We start from the raw sequence: 14,219 nt of genomic DNA, 5'->3' as shown, positions 1-14,219 counted from the left end.
AGCCAGGAGCTTACCTAACTTAAAACATCATCACTGCATTGTTTGCAAACCCATGGAGGCCAAGAACCTCATCTCCCCTCCCGGGGAATGTACATTTGTGAAATTTTCAGTATTTCTTCTTTCCTCCAAATGTTAGCTCTCAGTCTAATTGTATAGCAATGTTCATTATTCTTTGATTCTTTTTCTGCAGTTTCATTTCCCTGAAATTAACTGCAATCCAAAAATATTAGATTGGGGGACTAAATCATTTCTAAGTTTTAAGTATGCACAATCCCAAGTACTTCAACTAAACCCCCTCCATCCTCCTGCCTCTTGGCCAAAGATGTGAATTGCTTCTGTTGAGAGTTTCAGTGCTGTGCGCTACCCTCCCGTAAGCTACTCAGTGGCTGTCTCAGTCACCAGATCAATTGTTGTTCATCATATCCATGTTAATGTGTTACCTTCCCATTAGCTATCTCAGTTGTAAAATAGGTTGTTTTCCAGAATATTCATGCTGTATGCACTGCCCGCCCATCCGTCACCCAGTAGCCACTCAGGCTGAGTTTTGTTCAGTGTATCTATGAAGTGTATCTCAGTGTCTCCTTAGCCCACTCTGGCTGACTTGGTGATCAGATGGACTATCACAGTTATTGCACATATTTCTGTTTATCTCAGCATTATTTCACTTAATAAAGCCTTCATAGCTGAAGCAAAATAATACACAAATAATACACATTCCCGCAATGTGACATGGGAGAACGGATCACCTCTGGTTCTATGGAAAAGCCATGCATGTGTAGTGTGTAGATATGACTGCATTTACCCACACACATGTATTCTCAATCTCAGGAAATGATCAGGGGTCCTGAAAACATAGCCATGAATTAGGGTTCTTCATGGGACTTTGTATGTCATTATATATTTCTGTGTAGAAATATTGTCTGTGTGATTCTCATTCTCTGAACTCAGGGTCAGTACTCAAAGTGCCAGACTCTTTCTTTTGGGCCACCAACCAGCTCCCAGATCATGGCATGGAAACTTATTCTTAATAGTTTTGAATGCTCGGCCGAGCTTAGGCTCGTTTCTGGCTAGCTCTTTTAACTAAAATTAACCAGTTTTTCTTTATCTACATTTTGCCTCAGGGATTTTCACTTCTCTTTTCTTCTCTATGTCTTACTCTTGCTGCTTCCTGTGTCTGTTGACTGACAGCTGCCTGGCTGGCCCCAGATGTCTCCCTTGCTCTGGCATCTCTTCTTGTTCCTCCTGAGTCTAGATTTCTCCTCCTATTTTTTCTTTCTGCCTGGCAGCCCTAGTTATGTTGACCGATGTTTCTGTCCCACCCAGTCCTTCAGTCATTCAGTCACATAGAAACGCACAGAGGTCTACTTTAATTATAAACTGATTGACCTATTAGCTCAGGCTTCTTATTAACACTTATAACTTATATTAGCCCATAATTCTTGTCTGTGTTAGCCACGTGGCTTAACCTTTTTCCGTGAGGCAGTCACATCTTGTTTGTTTCCTCTGTGTCTGGGTGATGACTGCAGACTGACTCTTTCCTCCCCCCCTCCCCCGCAGGATTCTTCTGTTCTCATTGTCCTGCCTCTACTTCCTGCCTGGTTGCTCCGCCTATACTTCCTGCCTGGCTAGTGACCAATCAGAGTTTTATTAAACAAGTACAAGAAACAAATCTTTACAGGGTAAAACCATTGTCCCACAGCACAGCTATCCCTCTCCTGCCTAGTTATTAGCCGTTCAGCTCTTTATTAGACCATTCAGATACCTTAGGTAGACAAGGCAAAACAAATGCAACATATCTTTACATAATTAAACAAATGAAGCATAAACAAATGTAACACACCTTTACACAGTTAGTAATGTTCTGTAATGTAACACGTCTTTGCCTAGTTAAAATAACATTCCATAAAAGGCATGGATTTAATATCTTCACTCCAAAGTCCATGGGTGATGTTCCCGAAGGTGGCTTGATGCTTGCAAGCTACACACATGTCAGCTAAGTCAGGCTGCTGACCCATCATTGGGGAAAGCTCACTTTTGAAGCCGGCCTCTTCCACACCCTGCCCTCTCTACTAAATCAGAGGTTTGCAGTCAGCCTCTGCAGGTGAGGCAGGACTCAATAGCTGGGGGCAGAGTAGAAAGGGAATGGTCTCCAGGATACAGTCTGGGAGTCCTTCTTGGGCACCTTCCCTTTTCTCCCACAGTCCTCGGTGAGGCCTGTGCCATTTCCCTTGTGACTGTCACAGGCTTGGTGGTTTCTTGGACAGAGTCACTTATCAAGCTTAAACTCTAATTACATGTATCTGGGCTGAAAATTGGCCGGGATCACCATTTAAACTCCTCCTAATTGTAAGCAATGCTCCTCTCGCGAGCTGCCCAAGCTGTCTTCCTTCTTATCGGAACAGATCAGCACGCTCAATTACTTCACCACGCTCAGGCCCCTCTTCCCTGTGCTTCTGTGGCCATTCCAGGTGTGAGCAAGGTGGTGACTGTGGACGTGAAAGGAAACTGGCAACGCTGGCTGAAGGTGCGGGACCTCACCAAGGGAGTGACCTATTTCTTCCGAGTCCAGGCACGGACCATCACCTATGGGCCAGAGCTGCAAGCCAATGTCACTGCGGGGCCAGCCGAGGGTGAGTGGGGCTGCACTGGTGACTGCAGCTGAGCACCATAGCTGTCACCTGCTTCGTGGGTTGGCAATTCAGGGACAGTCTCCAACAAATATTTTGGGTTCAGCAGCCAGAAAATGTCTTGGAAATTTCCAAAACACATTGTAAGCCACGCAGGGCCGTACCCAGCAGCAATCCCAGCACTCAGGAGGTGGGGGGAGGCACAAGGATCAGGAGTTCAAGGCCATCCTCAACTGCAGAGATGGAGACAACCTGAGCTATATGAGACCCTCTCTTGATTAAAAAAAAAAAAGGAAAAAAACACATGACATGAGCTTCTGTGTGTAGACTCATTACATACACAGAAACACGTTCTTGAATGTTTAGTGCATAGATTCTTTTTTTGGTTTTCTTGCAAAAAACAAACAACCAAAAACACTTATTAAAAATAAATGAGTTTTTAAAACTTTTTAATATATACACTCTTTATGTGCAGCCCAGCAAGTCCCAGGGGTTCTCCCTTGTCTCCTCTGTGCTAGGATTGCAGGCACATATCTAGCCCCAAATCTTACTGTTTTTAATTGTGTGCATGTGTTTGCATGTGTGTAGTATATGTGTGCACAGGTGTCTACAAGTGCAGTATCTGCCTATAGATGCCAGAAGTCCTTGTTTGGTGTCATTCCCAATCACTCTTTCACATAGTTTTGGAGACAAGATCCCTCAATGAACCCTGTGCTCACTGATTGACTAGACCGAGTGGCTGGTGAGCTCCCAGAATGCACCTGTGTCCACCCCGCTCATGTGCCAGGATTGAAGAGGTCACGCTGAAATGGGTGCTGGGGACCCAAACCCAGGCCCTCCTGCTTGTGCAGTGGGGACACCACTGACTGGGCTATTTCTCCAGCCTAGGTAACCCCTTTTTAATTTAATTAAATCATTTCTCATGAGTCACCTTTAGAGTTCATTGAGGGATTTGAAGCTTTCTTCTCTGTGCCACCACACAGAGGCGTGTGTGTGCCATGGTGTTCTAAGATTCAGCAACATGTCTCTCCAATTCCTGTGTCCTGTGCATGCATCCTTCAAAATGTTTTTTCTTATCAAGATTGTAAAAACCAGAGCTAAATGTAAGCACAAAGAGACAAACGCTTGGAGATCTTGCAGGTAGATAGTGCTGACTGTTCTCAGCATCTCCCTGAGCAATCTGTCATTGCTCTCAGTTGAGCTTGGTGTAACTGGCCTTTCTAAACCATCCCCTCTGGGTCCTACATCCTCAGTGCGCACTGACCCCCTTCATGCCTCATATCAATCCCATGGAGCAATGAGGGAAGGAAACCTGGACAAGGTCAGCCAGGGTGCCGAGTGCCCACGATCCCAGCACTCAGAAGACGGGAAAGTCACAAAGACCCTGCCTCAAAAAACAGTCTAGGGCTGGAGAGATATAGCTCAGTGGTTGAGAACACTTGCTGCTCTTGCAGAGGACCTGGGTCCATTCCCAGGGCCCTTGAGGGTGACTCACAACCATCTGTAACTCTGGATCTAAGACAGAGCTTCTCAACCTTCCTAATGCTGCAGCCCTCAGGTTTTGGTGATACAGTTCCTCATGTTTTGGTGATCCCTAACCATACAACTATTGTTTTGCTACTTCATAACTGTAATTTTGCTAGTGTTATGAATGGTAATGTAAGTATCTGATTTGTAGAATATCTGATATGTGACACCAAAGGAATTGCTCTAGGTTTTTTTTCTCTTGGCTCTTTGGGGGCCCACCACCCAGTTCCCAAATAACTATACGGAGGCTTATTCTTACTTATGAATGCCAGGCCTTAGCTTGGCTTATTTCTAGCCAGCTTCTATTAACTTAAATTAACCCCATCTATCTTTTGTCTCTGGGCTTTTGCCTTTCTCTCCTTTCTATAAACCTTTCTTTCCTTCTTACTCCATAGCTGGCTGTGGGGCTGGGTGACTGGCCCCTGACATCCTCCTCTCCTTTTTCTTTTCTAACCCCTCCTCCCTTCTCTTCCTATTTACTCCCTCTGCCTGGCAGCCCTGCCTGTCCCTCTCCTGCCTTGCTATTGGCCATTCAGCTCCTTATTAGACCATCAGGTATTTTACACAGGCAAAGTAACACAGCTTCACGGAGTTAAACAAATGCAACATAAAAGAATGCAACACATCTTTGCATCATTAAACAAATGTTCCACAGCATAAACGAATGCAACATGCCTTAAAATAATATTCCACAACAGGTCGCAACCCACAGGTTGAGAACTGCTGCTCTAAGGGATCTGATGTTCTCTCTTTTGCAGACACCTGCACACACACACACACACACACACACAAAATAAATAAATAAATAAATAAATAAATAAATAAATAAATAAATAAATATTTTAAAATCTCTAATAGTCAGCCAGGCGGTGGTGGCGCACGCCTTTAATCCCAGCACTCGGGAGACAGAGGCAGGCGGATCTCTGGGAGGTCGAGGCCAGCCTGGTCTACAACAGCTAGTTCCGGGACAGGCACCAAAGCTACAGAGAAACCCTGTCTCGAAAAACCAAAAAAAAAAAAAAAAAACCCCAAAAAACCTCTAATAGTTACACAAAGAAACCTGCCTCAAAAAAGCCAATTTTTTTTCTTTTTTTTTAACGTTTTTTTATCGTCATTTATTGAGCGCTACATTTTTCTCTGATCCCCTCCGCCTCTCCCCTCCTTCCTTCAATCCTCCCCCAAGGAAAAAAAAATCATTAGTACAAATAAAGTCAACATTTCTGTCCCCAATGAGGGACCACTATTCCCCTCAAGGCCAGTATCTATTCACTTTGCTCTTTCTATCCCACAGGCTCCCCAGGCTCTCCAAGAAATGTCCTCGTCACCAAATCTGCCTCTGAGCTGACCCTGCAGTGGGCAGAGGGGAATGCTGGGAACACTCCCACAACAGGCTACGTCATAGAGGCCAGGCCATCAGGTAGGAGCAGCAGGACCGTGAGCTCCTGCCTGGAGACCAGAATCAGGCACTGCCCACGTGGTGGTAGCTCGGTCACACTGAGGGTTGTGGTCTGTGGGGTCTTTGGCCTCCTCTCCTGGCATTTCCCTAGCAAGGCTGAGGTAGGGGGTGTGTGTGGAAGACGAGGCTCATTTCTTGTTCCTTCTTAGTGCCTAGTAACAGCTGCGGGGCTGTGCTCTTAACCTCTCGGGCATGCAGCTTCTGATGCTTAGCCGCATGACACTGGGAGAGATGATAATTGTCACTCTCAGAGGAGGGCAGATGAGAGGCGAAGGACTCTCGAAGACAGTTCAGCTCATCAGGAAGATCGAGCAGTGTTTCAGGGCCTCGTCTCAGGGGTCTAATGCCGGCAGCCTGTGGAAGGAGCCTGGCTCACTCTGGGTAATTACAGACGTCCTTATTAATAGAGAAAATGGCACATCAAGTGCTCTAACTTCCTGGAAGCGCAGGCTGAGGTCCATTCCTGGGCTGGGAAGATGGCTTAGGGAGGAAGAAGGCTTGCTGTACACGCGTGGGGACCTGAGTTCAAATCCCCAGCACCGCGTCAGAAGCAAGATATGCTATGTGTGCATTTGTACCTGTAATCCCAGTGGCGTGGGAGGTGGAGATGGGAGGGTGGGTGGGGCTTGCTGGCCGCTAGCCTCCTTGACGGCTCAGCGAGAGACCCCGTCTCGGAGAATAAGGTCAGAGACAGAGCAGGGAGCAGGGCACCCGATGTCCTCCTGTGGCCTCGTGTGTGCACAGGGCTGCGAGCAACCGTTACACACTCTGTACGTACACCTCACATATACACACAGACCCACTCCTGCCCCATCTCCTTCCTTCTGACTTCTTCACATCCGCTCATTTTTTAAAACGTTATTTTATTTTTTATTTTATGTTTGCGGGTGTTTGCCTATCACGTGTGTGCCTGATGCCTGAGGAGGCAATAGTGTCGGATCCCCTGGAACTGGAGGTACAGAGGATTGGGGAGCCACCATTTATGTCCTGGGAGTTGAATCTGTGTTTTCTGGAAGAGCAGCCCATGTTCTTACCTCCTGAGCCATCTTTCCAGCCCTCTCTTGCCCACTTTTAAACAAGTATTAATTGCATATATTAGTGGGATTTTTTTTTTTTTGAGAGGGTATACATGCAGCTCAGGTTAGTCTTGAACTCTCTATGTAGCCAAGGGTGATCCTCCTGCCCCCACCTTCTGAGCCCTGGGATCCCAGGTATGCTTCGTTGTGCCCAGTTTTACGGAGTGCTGGAGATGGTACCCAGGGCTCCGGCATGCTATGTAGTTCCCTCCCCCATAACCCATACCCAGGCTCCAGGGTGGTGGTTTTCTGTGGGCTACTTTTGTTGCCTTCACATAGCTGGGACTAATTTGCCTGACACAAGGAGCTTAAGGAAGGAAAGATTTGACTTGGCTCACATTTCAAGGGGTTTGGTCTAAGGTCACTAGGACCCATGTGCTTGGCAGGAAAGTCAGGTAGAGGGGAGCTGTTTGCTTCACGGTAGACAGGAAGCAGACAGAGGGACAGGAAGAGGCCAGGGACAAGAGCCCACCTGCAGTGGCCTACTTCCTCTAGCTAGGTCTGAAATAGTTCCCCTGCAAGCTGGTAACAGCATTCAGCACATAAGCCTGTGGGAGGCAGTTCATGTACCCACCGCGACATCACACAAAGCCGGCACTGGCCACACCCAACCACAGCACTCTTTGTAACTAGAGCTCTACCTCCAAGTCGTCTTGCTTTGTTGGTTCCCACATTAGAGGCAGAGCACAGATCCTTGGGTTTACCTTAACATGGTCTCCTCAACTCCATACGTGTTGCTACAAGTGGCAGAACCTGGTCGTTCCTTATGATTAAGAAAAACTCCGGCGTGTATTTATGCCACACCGTGTCCTTTTCCCATTCCTCCATTGACAGGCATCGAGGCTGAGTCCCCATCTTAGATAGCAAAGATATCTTAGATAGCAAAGCTATCTCTTGGACATGCGACCTCATTTTCTCTGGTGGTTTACCCAGCACCGAGATGGCCGGATCATCCGCAGTTTGTTTTTAGGGTTTTGGAGGAGGCTCCATCCTGTTCTCCATAGCGACAGACCTAATCTACATTCCCACCTGCCGTGTGTGAACGTTCCATTTGGTTTCAGTAATGAAGGGTGGACATTATTGGAAAATGAGTTGCTGCTGCTTTGACTTGGTTATTACCGCTGGGAGCTGGGGGGAGGGCAGGCGAGGGGTGTCACCAAACATGGAGAATGCTAAGCAGCCTTACTGTGACCTTCAGATGGTTGCAGGGCTCCCAAGGAACGCCTGAGCATGAACACAGGTGAAGCACCAGGCACGCCTCAGGAAGTGGCTTCTTTCCCAATGGCTGTGGTGTTAGGAGCCATTTTGATCTGACATTTAAGGAAGTTGTTAGACCCAGAGGAAAGAGCCGTGAACTCTTTCCTGTGGCAGGCAGTTCCTCTCCCTTCCCCTTCCATGTTGTCTCTGGATGCTAGCAAGTTAGAAACACCTTCTGGAAGCATCTAAGGAGAAAGAGACTGGGGAAGTGGGCAGGGGAGTGACGTAGTGAGTAGAGCACTGGCCCCACAAGTGTGAGGACCAGAGTGTGATGCCTGAGAAGAGAGGTTCTCAACCTGTGGGTCGCAACCCCTTTGGGGGTCAAATGACCCTTTCACAGGAGTGGCCTAAGGAAGATGGAAAACATAGTAATTACATTGTGACTCATGACAATAGCAAATTTATGGCTACAAAGTAGCAGCGAAAATAATTTTAGAACTGGGGGTCACCACAAGATGAGGAACTGTATTAAAGCATGGCAGCGTTAGGAAGGTTGAGAAACTATGCTGGACACAACAGAACATCCTGTTACCAGGTGCTCCCGCAGCAAACTGGGGGTGGGAGGTGGGGATTCCCCTGAAAGCTTGTGAGCCTGCTAGCTCCTAGCTGCTGGCGTAACATCAACAAACGAGATCTGGCCTCAGATGAAGTGGGAGACGAGGACCAACACCTGAGATTATCTTCTGGTCCGCACACATGTGCCAAAGCATGCCCATGGCCAAGGTGCTACCCATGCATGTTTGCATGAACACGCCTGTATACACACACACACACACACACACAAAGAAAAACCCAAACACACAGCTTCTTCCTGGGTAGAGGGCAGTGGGAAAATTTGGTAAGATATGAAATTGTCAAAGAATGAAAACACTAAGAGAGGGCAGGAAGGAGGGCAAGATGCAGGGAGGGAGGGAGGGACGGACGGACGGACGGACGGACGGACGGAGGAAATTCTTTGGCTCCAGCTTGCTGAACTGGGGCCCTAGATGACATATGAGGGACAAGGCACTGGCCAGCTCTAGACAGGTTCTCAAGTCAGTGAAGGTTCTGGGGCCTTCTGTGGTCATTTGGTCCTCTCCACAGCACCGGAGACAGCTAACCAACTCCCTGTAGTGACTCTATGTTCAGAGTTGACTTTCGCTGCTATCTTGCCTCTGACACTGGAAGACAGTTGTCACCCATGTCCCCTTGTGGATCTCGCTGACTGACCATGGTGGGCTGCTGGGCCAGGGCTTTTTATTGGAAAAATAAAACGCAGCATGGTGCCTGGTCCCCTCTGCAACGCAGGCCAGCCACAGCTCACAGCGGTATGCGGGCTTTTATAGATTGTCAATATTTAAACACCTTGCTGGGACCCAGGGGCCTCTGGATCTCAGCTGTCATCTATTTCAGGCCTCATTACACAAACCATTAAACACTGTATCTTCTCATTTTCTCCACTGAAGCTCCCTGGCAAGGCCTTCTCGGGGCGGAGCCCTGGTTTAGCAGAGCCCTGCCTGCCTAGCATCTAGGGGGGGACAGAGACACTCAGCAGTAGGCATCCTGTAGCCCAAATGGTCTATTCACCCTGATACATTCCTGCCCGGCCACATCCCTGCCGGCCCTCTTGAAGACAATCCCATCAACACTGTCTCCATGTGTCCCCATCCCTGTCTTCACCCCTGACGATTTCGCTGAAGAGCCCATGACTGTTGTACCCAATGGTAGCTAATGACAGTCACATTGGGCTAAGTCAAAGAATCTCCTATTCCAGAGAGGGTGGTTCCTGAGTGTGGCCTGAGGACACGGCCATCGAGCCCTGCCAGGACGGCTAACCAGCTGGTTCATTTCTCTAAATTGTGAGTGAGCCTCCCCTGGAATTGTGTCGCAGAAGGCGCTGGGAAAGCAGCTATGCGGTGGGCAGACGCGGATGATTTATTTACGCAAATTATTCCAAGGCATTTTGCTGTGTAGCTCTCAGAGCCTAATTTACATATTTACACAATACACTGGAATGGCACTAAAGGCACTATAAATATACTTTCCTCTCCAAAACATCCATGAAATATATATTTAGGACGCACCCAAGGCAGGCAGACATTGTATTGCTGTTTTCACAGATGATGCTTTAGCCATCAGGCGAGGGGCCAGGGACCTCTCCACCCTCAGCCCTCCTGGGTGCACCCCAAGTCCTTTCGCATTCGTAGTGTTTATTGTCAGTTCTTGGCGAGGCGAGTTTGAGCTGAACCAGGAAGAATACCAATATCTCCAAGCTGGGCATAGTGGCGCAGGCTGGTCTTCTCGGCATGCCAGAGGATGAGGCAGGAGGATGGTGAATTCTAGGTCATCCCAGGCTACAGAGGGAGACCCTGTTTTGACAATAAACTAGTACAGAGCTGAAGAGATGGCTCAGCTGATACAACGCTTGCCCTGCAAGTATGAGGGCCTGAGTTTGATCCCTGGAACCTACGCTCAGTAAAACCAGACACCATGATGCGTGCTTGAATCCCAGTGCTGGGGATCCAGGGATGGGCTGATCCCTGGGGCTCTCTGGATAGTCAGCCGAGTCAGCAAGTCACAGGCCATCAAGAGACCCTGCCTCAAAAACCAAGGGGGATAGTACCTGAGGATTGACACCCGAGGTTTTCTCTGGCCTACACATGCACACATGCACAGGCATATTAAATAAATGAATGAATAGTCATATCCTTTGAAGGTTTGAGATCTGTGTCAGCAGGTATAGCATGTGGAGCTCAGCAGGGGCTATGCCTCATGCTGCTCTCCCCTCCTCCTCCTCCCACCAAATGCCTGGGTGTCCTCCTCCTCCCCTGAGTCAGTCTCCTTCGTTGGCCATCCCTGCCATGAGACTTGCACCAAGTGCTGTCTGTAACCCTGGGCAAGGACCAGACAAAAGACATTTTTATTAGCAGCTGTATTCAGCCTGTTGTTTAAACCTCACCTCCTAGCTTGACCATTTATACAGAGAGAAACGGCAGCGCTTAAGAAATAAATGACTGTCAGGTGTCCACTCGCTTGGCGCTGCAGGCTGGCGGTCAGGCTGTTGGCTTCGTGAGTTACCGGAACCCGCGTTCTCGGTAGTGAGTGGCGGTTTCATTCAGCGTGGAGACCCTGTTTAATTTGCTGTGAAATCAAACTTTTGTATTGGCATGCCGTCTGCCCTGGTACCTACAAGCGCTTATGCCTGGGCGTTGGAGGGATACTTCCAGCGAAGGCCCCTTGGTCATGCTGCATTGGGCTCTCTCCTGGTTTAGAAAAGATGGGATAGCACAGGGAACAAACGCATTCCTTACATTGGGGCTGGGAGCTGACGGCGTTGAGGGATAAAATCTGATTTCATCCTCTGAACACAAGCATAGCCTTTGACAGTAGATGTGTTTGTACGGGAAGAGCCATCTGTTTTTAGGGTCTCCATTCTCTTTCTTTGGGTAAACAACACAATGGAGGAGGAAAATCACAGAGCCCGTCTTCTCTAAGGAACACCATTGCAGAGAGCTGAGGTCCGCAGTTCCACCATCTCTGTGGGCTGTTAGGACTGTGGTGACAGTGATGCTTGCTTAGGAACAGTTGCAGCATCCATGTCCTGGTGCTTCCTTGCTGTCTTAAGACCTCGAGGCAGACTTTCTCTGAAAGTGCACCAAGAAAGGAGATGGATGATCCAGGAATCAGTTCCCCGGGGTTACGTCATGGGGAAGTCAGTTCGGGAGGATTATCCAGGCGTCAGTCGCCTGAGGATCTGTCAATTATTCACCAGGGATCAGCCATTTGAGAACCAGGCATGCAAGGATTAGTTATCTAGGGTATCAGTCACCACCCAGAAGGTTAGCCATTCAGGGAATCGGTCACCAAAAATCAAAGGTCACCCGTGGCTGTTACCTTGTGACATTCGCAGAAGACCAGGCAACTGGGGGTTAGGCAGGAGATCAGTCAGACACGTGCTAATCACCCAGGGATCATCCAAGAGACCTAGGGGATCTGTCACCCAGAGACCAGTTTCCCTGGGGACTGATCAGTTACCCAGGAGATGAATCAGTTGCTCAAGGGACCAGTGAGTCAACCAGGAGACAAATCAGTCACCCAGGGGACCAATCACCCAGGAATTGGCCCAGGATCCATCGTCCAGGATCAGCCAGTAGAGACCTGGCCTTGTGTGTGACATGCGATGACGTCCCAGCTTGCCTGTGGTGAGGACAAGGGGGTCACTTGCACTCAGTGCCCAGGGTTTCCTTGTGGCAAACACAGTCACGCTGTCCTCGCCTGTTGTGATTGAGATGAAAGTCCAGGCACTGGGGAGCTTCTCGATACAAGGAAAATCAGTGGCACAAATCTCATTATTGTTAATAGTTCTGTAATGTTATAGTTCTCACAAATTTGTGGAGGTATTTTCTCCATCACTGATTTATTGAGATATTTAGCAGCATAATAAAAATGAGAAAAACAGCCCACAGTTGGGGAACAGTGGCCGCTCTCACAGATGCCAAGTTTTGTTTTTTGTTGTTTTTTGTTTTTTTTTTTTTTTTTTTTTTTGGTCAGTCTCCCTTCCCCCGCCACTGGAGATCACCATGTAAATATTGGCGTGGATAAATAGCCCAGTGAATTATAATCCAAGTATGACATGCTAATTTTAGAAAGCAGAATTAAGCAAAATAAAAGATGCAAACATTTTCTTCTGTTAATTCCGAAGGAAATAATCTTGGCACCCTCCCCCATTTTTGAGTGTAAGTGGATTGCGGAATAAATCGCTCTGTGTTGAGATTCTATATCAATATTTTAAAATTTTTTTTATAAAAAGTGCACAGAGCTCCTGGAGCTATGACAGAGCTCTTAAAGTAAAATGTGGTCTTTGGGTGACGATAGGAGCAGGGAACATCGTGTGTGTCCCCAGCAACAGGAGAATATTAAGTAAGCATGAATGCAGAGGACGCCGAGAGAGCTCAGCACAAAGGTGTTCAGACCTCAGACGCAATGGAAATCCTCCAGGCTCCGGGGCTCTCATCTAGCTTCAGTGGTTTTGAACAACACCCAGTTTTGTAAGCCTGTATTTCTTCTATGTTTAGACTCTGATAGCATAGCATTATCTTTTTAGCTGAAAACATGCCACAACGCATTCAGCATTTAGGGCCTTGGAGCTAAGCATGAAGAAAATAGGGGTAATTGTTATTTCTGGAAAGACTGTTGGAGTTGGGGCCTTGAAGAGACTATGGGAAGCAAAGATGGCTGCCTGGCGGGGTGAGTAGATGGGTGGGTGGATGAGTGAGTGAATGGTTGGGGGGTGGTTATGTTGGTGGGCAGAGAGATGGGTGGGTGTGTAAGTGGCTGAATGGTGCATAGATGGGCACGTGGGAGAATGGGTAGATGTATGGGTGAGTTGGTGAGCAGGTGCGTGTATGAGGAATGGGTGGATACAAACGTGGATGGGCACGTGGCTGAGTGAATGGGTGGATGGACCAATGGGTTGGTAGGTGGGCTGATAGGTGGATAGGTGAAGGAGTGCATACGTGGGGAGTGGGCTGATGACTAGATGGATGGGGTGGCTGAGTCAGTGCATAGGTGCCCAGATGAGGGACTGGGTAAGGATGAGTAGATGGATGGGTGGGCAGTTGAGTGGATGGGTGGATGATGGATGGATGGGTGGGTTGTGGGGGATGGGTATATATGTGTAGGTTGATGGGTAGGTGGGTGGATAGATGATAAGAACCAATGTTTGTTTAATTCTTTAAAAATTCCAGAGCCTTGGGGTATACACAGTGAAGTAAACCGAGCATACACTCTGGAAGCTGAGGGTGGAACAGCTGCCACTTCCTGGAATGTGGCGAGGGGAGCGGGGGGAGGGAGGGAGGGGGCATGCCCTTGCTTTCCCCCTCCCTCCTGTCCTAGACTGTACACAGCCTGTGAGCACAGAGTTTCCTGAGCCCTGAGGGGCAGAGGAGCATCCCACCACAGAGTGGGCCCTGAATCTTTGTAGGAGGACAAGGAAACATCAGAGGGCTCCGGCGCTCTGCAGGCCAGGTGTATTAATGTGCTATGACTCCGGGCCGTTCTTAAGCAAAATTCACATAAGAAATATAAACCAGGGCTGGAAAGGTGGCTCAGGGTTAAGATCGCTTGCTACTCTTAGAAAGGACCGATTTCGGTTCCCGGCATCTATTTCAGGCAGCTCCCAGCTGCCTCTAATTCCAGCTCCGGGAGAGCCAGTGCCCTCTTCTGGATGCCAAAGGCACCTGCACATATGGTATGTATAATTCACATAAATACTTACACATACCTCAAATAAAACAA

General features: G+C 48.2%; 1 protein-coding gene across 1 annotated transcript in view; it reads left to right on the top strand.

Moving 5' to 3' along the window:
* Nucleotides 1–14,219, top strand: part of Sdk1 (sidekick cell adhesion molecule 1) — a 975,668-nt gene that overhangs the window by 936,554 nt on the left and 24,895 nt on the right. Inside the window, exons 39-40 of the mRNA XM_057765703.1 lie at nt 2,469–2,630; nt 5,446–5,571. Of these exons, the coding sequence (XP_057621686.1) occupies nt 2,469–2,630; nt 5,446–5,571 (288 nt within the window). The remainder of the gene's footprint in view (nt 1–2,468; nt 2,631–5,445; nt 5,572–14,219) is intronic.

This window comes from Chionomys nivalis, chromosome 3 (genome assembly GCF_950005125.1).
Source record: "Chionomys nivalis chromosome 3, mChiNiv1.1, whole genome shotgun sequence".
NCBI lineage: Eukaryota > Metazoa > Chordata > Mammalia > Rodentia > Cricetidae > Chionomys > Chionomys nivalis.
Note: the sequence above shows the minus strand (reverse complement) of the source record. Positions and strands in the feature narration are given on the sequence as shown.